Below are 9,293 nucleotides of genomic sequence, written 5' to 3'. Positions count from 1 at the left end.
CCGATCTCTCCCTTTAATCAGATACGACCCAACTCATTCATACACCGATCTCTCCCTTTAATCAAATACGACCCAACTACATCCATACATTCATTCACCCATCTCTCTCTTTAATCAGATACGACCCAACTACATCCATACACCCATCTCTCCCTTTACCTTGAAGCTCAGAATGGAATCGTCCGTGTGCTCAGTGCCCTTATCGTCCACTTCGTAGATGAACAGATCATCATCTAGATCACCCTCGGCCAATCGTTTCGTGCTAAAGTCACTCTTCTCCTTCGACTTTCCGCCGTTCTCATTGGTGCTCGCTGTAGCCATTTTGAGTGCATTCAGCAGATGCACGTTTGCCTCCTCATCGTTCTTGTCTAGCGTGTCTGTAGGTAGATTTAGATTCCCAAATCAAAACGTTATATTTCCAGATCAACGTATTCAGACCCCTTGCCCTCCGCACTCTTGTGATAAACATGCAAGTGTGTGGCCAAAGCGAGTTCCCGTGTTTGCAAACTCGTCCTTTTGAAAGGAAAAATTGAGCGTGCCTGCCGTTCGCCACCCGAACCAACAAAACAAGCTTAGAACACACCCAAACTATGGTGATGTTAAAATATTGTAACACGTCTACGAAGCTTTAGGATAGCAGGGTGTAATTAAAGTATTGTAACACGCCTACCGGGGTTAGAATAGACCCAAGCTAAAGTGTTTAAATATGCCAACACATCCACCGAGATATCATCGGTACGCTGATTTTGTGGTCAGTGATTCGTCTTTCTTTCTAACAAGGTGTCTCCATTTCAAAGATTACTGGCAAGTATAGTCTCGGCTACACAGACCCATTCGGATAGCACTGTACACACCCATGCGCACCCACACGGGACACACACAGAGTCTACCAACTACATGCCTGGTAGGAGGAAGCATATGCACACCAGCCCAGCACACGCGCTATACATACGCCCACACAAACATGTGACACGCTCATACACACATCACATCATAGCACACTCCCTATCTTCATACCTACGAGCTACGCCCATGGTCACACAGGTCCCGTCACTTGCTCGCTTGTACCAGACATTTGGCTGCGTACATGCGTAAGACCGACATACATGACACACATAGGCATCTCCCCACGCACACATTTGCTGAAGGCTTACAGACACATCGGCTTACCCTCATAGGTCATGCACAAGGAGTCTCCCAAACGCGACCCCAGGAATAGTAGGCCTGGGGTGATGACACAGATACACGCCGGTATCACGCTGGCACCGGCCTTTTGTATGGCGAAGCCAATGACATTGCGGCCGTCTATTTTTAGAACCACCGAGTAGCTGTGTGGGAACGTATTGCGGATGGGAATGATGAGACGTACAGTACGAAGATGCGGGATGGATCCAGGGGGTTTGACTATGGCTACGGCCGATATGCCAGTGAGGTTAACGCGACTATGGGGTGGTCTAGAAGTATCAATAAGGACGGGTGATTGGGACTACCGAAGATACGGTTACCTATAACTATTTTGACAGAATGGCAGAGAAAGGCCTGGCAGGTATTTTGAGAGTCCATACAGCCGATGTTTTACGTTAGCATGTAGATAGATATCACCGTTGTACTGGACTATGCACACACACGTGCACGCCTAGCAACGTGATCCATTGCCCAGACGTTCGGAAGAAAGCACAAGACAGCCCTATTAGGCTACGCTGACATGCCCACGGTGTGCCTAACCACATGCAAGCTTATACAGGCGACAACAACAACCCCATCTTAAGCAGATGCACTCAGTGTATCCCTCCCGAACCACATGGTAAACCATAGGTACCAGCATACGTATCTTGTGTGGTGTGTGTGTGTCAGCAGCCGACACGAATACACAACTATTAACATACTGTCATATGACCGTTGCTGCAGAGAAGCGCTGTCGTTCAGCTTCAATGAAACTTTACATATGTTGGTATACAAGCACACAGCCACTTACATGCACACAACCACATACATGCACACAGCCACTTACATGCTACCGTTGGCTGTTCATAGTGTACATATGTTCATATACATGCACACAGCCACTTACATGCTACCGTTGGCTGTTGAGAGGAACATGCGGCTCTCGTCCAGGAACACACTGACGCTGTCATTGAGCGCCAAAACCGCGTCCGGTTGCGGCACGAGCGGAAATTTAGTACACCCATCCATATTGGAGTTCAAGCTTACTCCGTAGGCGGGCGTTGATTGGTTGAGATAGACCATGGAGTTGGTCCCCAGAAGGATCAGCCCGCCCAGCGGTTCTGGTACCAATTGAATGCGGCGCAGATCGTACGGGAGATCGGTGACGTGCCAAATGACCTGTTGAATGGGAGGCAGCGAAGGCTTCAGACCCCAAACTTCAATCACAACCCACGGATCAGTACTTTAGTGTACTCGAGCTGCAAGCTATACCCTACTGACAGCGGCCCAAGAAACTGACACAAGAGGGTGGCTGGTATCTCTAAACCCTTGGATTGGAGATGCACCATTGAATTAGTCCCGTGGGAGTATGTCTATAGACAAGCACTGTATAGGTGGCTGGTATCTCTTGGATTGGGGATACACCATTAAATAAGTCCCGTGGGAGTATGTCTATAGACAAGCACTGTATAGGTGGCTGGTATCTCTTGGATGGGGGATACACCATTAAATAAGTCATGTGGGAGTATGTCTATAGACAAACACTGTATAGGTGCTCGTGTAGGCGCACACGCGTCTGGGGAATGTAATGGGCCCTATATAGTCGATAGTCAAGGGCACTGCCTACCCTCAGCGTTTGTACTGGAAGCATCCGCAGGAGACTCGCATGGGATTAACTTGCCGCCCCATTGATAAGAGTGTACATACAGAGTGCTTTACCACCCACCCGCAGAAACATAGGCAGAATAAGATGAGCCTTGCCTTGTTTATCTATACTAGTAATAAGATAAACCTTGCCTTGTTTATCTATACTAGTAATAAGAAAAACCTTGCCTTGTTTATCTATCCTAGTAATAAGATAAACCTTGCCTTGTTTATCTATACTAGTAATAAGATAAACCTTGCCTTGTTTATCTATACTAGTAATAAGATAAACTTTGCCTTGTTTATCTATACTAGTAATAAGATAAACCTTGCCTTGTTTATCTATACTAGTAATAAGAAAAACCTTGCCTTGTTTATCTATACTAGTAATAAGATGAACCTTGCATTGTTTATCTACATTAGTATATGGACGTCCGTATACTGCACTACTATGTACACGGCACATAGTTGAGGGCCTCAATAGACGTTTAACACGCGGAAATATAACAAAGTATCAACACACTCACTATGTAGTAGCACACAACATACGTGTTGTATCACTCACTATATAGTAGCACACAACATACGTGTTGTATCACTCACTATGTGGCAGCACATAACATACGTGTTGTAACACTCACTATGTAGCAGCACACAACATACATGTTGTATCACTCACTATACAGTAGCACACAACATACGTGTTGTATCACTCACTATGTGGCAGCACATAACATACGTGTTGTTGGTGGTCCACCAGATTGAGCGAGAGTGCAATGATGCTGATGGTGTCGCTGCGGCTGCCCAGGTTACCCTCCCACGTGTCATTGCTCTCATACAGCACGACCAAAGTGGGCTCAAAGTACCTGCAGATGTACGCATGTGTGTACAATTCATAAGTACCTGGAGATATACGCATGTGTGTACAATTCATAAGTACCTGCAGATATACGCATGTGTGTACAATTCATAAGTACCAGCAGATGTACGCATGTGTGTACAATTCATAAGTACCAGCAGATGTACGCATGTGTGTACAATTCATATGTACCTGCAGATATACGCATGTGTGTACAATTCATAAGTACCAGCAGATGTACGCATGTGTGTACAATTCATATGTACCTGCAGATATACGCATGTGTGTACAATTCATAAGTACCTGCAGATGTACGCATGTGTGTACAATTCATAAGCGTGTCGAAGTGTCACATACTTGCCGCGGAAGGCACAACCATACGTGGACTCAAAGGTTTTGCCCATACAAGTGTATCCTTATATTTCCGACAGTCAAAAACACCTTCAACTGCTTAGCTGAGCACTATCAGTTGTGGCTCAGAGCATCTGTACACACACAAAGCATCGAAGCACATCGTACTACAGCAACATGACTTACCTACATATATATGAGGGTAAAATCTGCGCGTGTGTATGTGCATAGATATGCTCTCAGTGAATATGTGTTGGCATGTGTCGTAGTCTGTAGCATATAACATGTACAACAACCCACAAATACACTTATTTATAATCGTCTTGTGAAGAAAGAATAAGAACTTGTTGTATTTATGCAAGGACTTATTTACAATCGTCTTGTGAAGAACGAAGAAGAACTTGTATTTATGCATGCACTTATTTATAATCGTCTTGTGAAGAAAAAATAAGAACTTGTTGTATATATGCATGCACTTATTTACAATCGTCTTGTGAAGAACGAAGAAGAACTTGTATTTATGCATGCACTTATTTACAATCGTCTTGTGAAGAACGAAGAAGAACTTGTATTTATGCATGCACTTATTTATAATCGTCTTGTGAAGAAAGAATAAGAACTTGTTGTATTTATACATGCACTTATTTATAATCGTCTTGTGAAGAAAGAAAAAGAACTCGTTGTATTACCAGAGAAAATGCTTTGTACTACACACACAATTATAGCCGGCCCGTAGTTAAACACCATATCATGCACAGCTCGTATGCGGGTGTCGTAATCAGTTCAGATGTTGTTTTTCTTCTTCAAATAACCACACATAAAAATGCAGACACAATTGTCAATCCCAGTTACATATAATTCAAGCAACCGCGAGAGACAGGCACATCTGTCACAGTCGTGTGCGTACGTTGTAGTCCATGATTCATGGCCGGCAATAACTAATGCACAGGCATACAAACCAGCACAAGAAGTATCTACAAGATACACAGACGTAATGAATATAACACACATACTCTACAGTAAAAGAACCTTTACAAAAAGTATCTATAAAATACACAGATGTAACGAATATAACACTCATACTCGACCACTAAAACACTGGTATATAAACCAGCACAAAAAATATATTTACCATACACAGATGTATCGAATATAACACGCATACTCGACAGTAAAAGAACCAGTACAAGAAGTATCTATAAAATACACAGATGTAATGAATATAACACACATACTCGACCACTAAAACACGGGTGTACAAACCAGCACAAGAAGTATCTATAAGATACAAAGATGTAATGAATATAACACACATACTCTACAATAAAAGAACAAGAAGTATCCATAAAATACACGAATGTAATGAATATAACACACATACTCGACAATAAAAGCCAGATCATGTCCAGGTGTATGCGTGAGTGGTATACAGTACCTGATAGTCTGATGCCGTGACCAATACATACATATACAGTCCCAAATAGAAAGTAGCCATAAATTACACATATGTACTCAACGTATCCGTATATCATAACCATGCTATGCACAGTCATGCCATGCACACATACACACATACCAAAACGGCTCTATAAACCACGCACATACACACATACCCACACCCACACCCACACATGTATTACACATACCCGTGGAGAAACGCCATGTCGTGCACAGTGCGTATGCGGGCGTCGTAGTCTGTGATGGGCCGTGTATAGGATGGTCTGATCATGCGCCTGAGTGCACCGACATCGTCGCCCCACACACTCAGATCTTGTCCCACCGAGTGCGATGTTGTGACGGCGTTGCTGCCGTGTGTGCTCTGCGTGTGGTGCAGCATCACGCGACTGTCCTTTCTGTGTATGTATTGCGGTACAGATAACTCGATGAAACGGGATGGAGTGAGTCCTACCCATGCTTGTCACGTGGGATTACGGGTGTGGATAGCTTGGTGTGTGGGGAGTGTGTGGCAGTGGTAGTATACTGTATCCAGGCTATGCCCCACTGACTGTGATGTGGTGGTAACGTCTAGTTCGCGCTGGGGCTGTGTGTGTGGTACTCCGTCACGCGCCTGTGCGCTTGGTCGCCCACAGACGGGGGCCATGGACCAAATGGTGAAACAGGACAGGACAAATGTTGAGATGGGCCATCCGCGGTATTGCATTCGGGTGAGTGCTTCAATGGGGATATGCGCTTGTTACATTGTTTCATGGTTGCAGTGTGCTATTGAAATGAACTGTTTGTTCGGGTACGCTACACCCGTGCAACTCGATTGGCAAACGCACGCACACGCGGTTGTGCACAGACGCATTACATGCTCGCATACACCAAGTACCAGAATGAACTAGACATGATCCAAATCCACATACACACGAGCGCACAATGCATCTACCTTGATAGATATCTACCATGATATACACGCTTACATGCACCATCCACCTACCATAATACACACGATTGCATACACCATCCACCTACCATAATATACACGATTACATACACCATCCACGTACCGTGATGTGTCGTTCGCAATCTCGTCGTTAAAACCTATGTCCTCCTTTCGATTGAACGGCAGGATGGTGAGACAGCGGCCGAATGTGTACAGCACGCAGCACCTATTGCTGGGATCCACGCAGATGATCGTTTCGTGGGGGTTGGACATCATACCATTCTATATTTAGAGATATATAAATAGAACAGGATATAAATAGAACGTACCACGTGGGAATGCGTGAATCAGAATAAAGCCGCACAGCTATGCAGAATCTGTGCCCTGAGAGCCATCTCCTAGGCGCGAAATACGATACACGCCATCATATACACTTCATATACAATATAGACTCTCGCTTCTTGGTTGTTTCTATGGAAGCCACTTATACCTAAAGCCTACCAGTTCACATGGGGCTCAAACGGCCCAATCGCTTTGGGCGATATAACTACCACAGACCGCAACCACACACTGCACCTACTGGCTTCACGCACACAGCTAGCTGGCTGACAACATGCGCACCCCTGCCTTGTCCGGTCAGCCCCGCAATAGCCGGAGTGCGACCGAAGGTCCTACACGCACGAGGATTGTGGGCTGCCTATGTCTGGTGACTGAAAGTCCCCCTATACACTGCGCTTCAAACATCACATATTCTTCACCACCCTCGCATGCTTGGATGGCTCGTACTGCTACAAGGCATACAACCGCCTGCGAGGTGCATATCCATGGATCCCAATCGTTACTAACGCAATACAAACGTGCACTTGAGCTGAACGGCCATACACACGGAGCTCCTACTTGTCGATAGCACTAGATACCTACCTTAATCGATAGCACTAGATACCTATAAATACCTACCTTAATCGATAGCACTAGATACCTATAAATACCTACCTTAATCGATAGCACTAGATACCTATAAATACCTACCTTAATCGATAGCACTAGATACCTACCTGATAGCATTAGATACCTACCTGATAGCACTAGATACCTACCTGATAGTACTAGATACCTACCTGGTAGTACTAGATACCTCCCTGATAGCACTAGATACCTACCTTGATGGCCTCGTCTTCGAACCAGTGCAGCGACACGTTGACCAGTCGGTGTATACAGCGATCAAACGACAGGATGGACACCTAGAGCACAGTTGACACCAGAGCAACCACGATTAACGGAAACAAATGCGTGAACGTAAGCAGTGTCAACACGGAACAGGAGAATGGTACGGATATGAATTGGCACGCAGGGTTTGAAGTAGATAGATATATGTCATTATTTGTGTGACACGTGATACACGACACGCGAATGACACGACAGATTGGGTGATGAGAGGATACGGTGACCAAAGAGTATGTGCAGCGATGCAATTATTAGATCGACACGTGGTCCGCAAAAGACAGGGCAGCAGGGGGTGATAGAGAATAGCCCACGGGGCCTAAAGAGAGGTCTGTGTAGCAGCATGTTGGCCGGTTGGTGTATGCAAGAGGTTAAGTCATTCTATTGATATACCTCACAGTCACATGACAATGTTTAGAGGGTATGAAGGAAACAACATGGAAGTGTAGGTATACCTAGTTATAAATACAGTGCACGGGTACCTGCAGTGCTTGGAATCAAAACGGAAAAGTGCATCTTAGCTACGATACTGCCTTTGCTGCATTAATTTAAGACTCAAAAGAAGACGGATAGAGCAGACAGTCGGCCAGAATTGGGACAGGGACACAATCGGAGAGTTAATGAGCAAGTAGAACGGGAAAGTGGGACGGTAAGAAAATACAATAGAGTTTCGACAAGTTGGCTCTGATACTCGGATAATTATATCCGACAATCGAACGATGATGTATCAGGATGACGGATCAAAGCAGGGCAGGAGAGACAGGGGAGCCCTACAACAGTGAAAAATGGGTCACCCCGGGATACAGCGCAGTACCCACTGCGATCTGTATTGTATTACTTTATCCGGAACACAATATGGGGTCTGATTGAAGCACGCTCTAGGACAGTGAGGACACACTGAGCAGATGTACTGCTTGTTTTACTTGGATACACCCCATGCACACACCCACACAGACGCCACCGCACACGAACACACACCCACACAGACGCCGCCGCACACGAACACACACACACACAGGGCCGTTCACAGTCACCGCCAATACATGCAAGCACTCACCTTGGCATCTTTGGTACAGACTATCAGCTGATCGGGTCTTCCAGGAATCAGAGTCACCTTGGCCAAGCCCGTAATAACGCCATGCACTGGAAACCGTCCCACAAGTACCAAATGCTGAGACTAGAAGGGAGACCAGGAATACCAGGAATAAGCGTTTGGAGTGACAGAAAACAACCCAGCAATGGGAGAGGGGTAGCAGGAGTATCGCCTAAGAGCGTTAAAAGCGTTTACAAATCGATCCGGAAATACATATCCGCCGAGTTGCATAGGCTGCCGATAATCTGATCCCTGGGAAAATGGTGGTGCAACTTGCAAGTATAGTCAGATCTTCAGCCAAACAATGCGTAATCAAATACATAGAGTAGTTCAGAACTAGGATCGGCCCTATTCCACATGAAAGTATCAGATGTGTCAGCTTGAAGTTGTTATACCGTCAGATACGAATCCTCGACAAGAAACGGTAGCATATTTAGCGATCATCCATGAAGATCATGAAAAACATATGACTCTCTTACAAGGATAGTGTAAGATATCAAAACTGGAACCACAATGATGTGTGAGTACAAGGGTGACAAAACCTGTGCCAATTTGAAATACACACACATATATAT

At 45.1% G+C, this 9,293-nt stretch overlaps 1 protein-coding gene across 1 annotated transcript in view; it reads right to left on the bottom strand.

Moving 5' to 3' along the window:
* SARC_03102 (hypothetical protein) overlaps positions 1 to 9,149 on the bottom strand; it is a gene marked incomplete at both ends in the record, with an annotated part of 11,144 nt that extends 1,995 nt beyond the window's left edge. The window contains 9 exons of the mRNA XM_014303124.1: positions 160 to 377; positions 1,171 to 1,328; positions 2,072 to 2,343; positions 3,548 to 3,674; positions 5,665 to 5,871; positions 6,529 to 6,686; positions 7,565 to 7,645; positions 8,683 to 8,796; positions 9,114 to 9,149. Of these exons, the coding sequence (XP_014158599.1) occupies positions 160 to 377; positions 1,171 to 1,328; positions 2,072 to 2,343; positions 3,548 to 3,674; positions 5,665 to 5,871; positions 6,529 to 6,686; positions 7,565 to 7,645; positions 8,683 to 8,796; positions 9,114 to 9,149 (1,371 nt within the window). The remainder of the gene's footprint in view (positions 1 to 159; positions 378 to 1,170; positions 1,329 to 2,071; positions 2,344 to 3,547; positions 3,675 to 5,664; positions 5,872 to 6,528; positions 6,687 to 7,564; positions 7,646 to 8,682; positions 8,797 to 9,113) is intronic.
* Between the last annotated feature and the right edge of the window lie 144 nt (positions 9,150 to 9,293).

Source organism: Sphaeroforma arctica, assembly GCF_001186125.1.
Source record: "Sphaeroforma arctica JP610 unplaced genomic scaffold supercont1.151, whole genome shotgun sequence".
NCBI classification, from domain to species: domain Eukaryota; class Ichthyosporea; order Ichthyophonida; genus Sphaeroforma; species Sphaeroforma arctica.
Note: the sequence above shows the minus strand (reverse complement) of the source record. Positions and strands in the feature narration are given on the sequence as shown.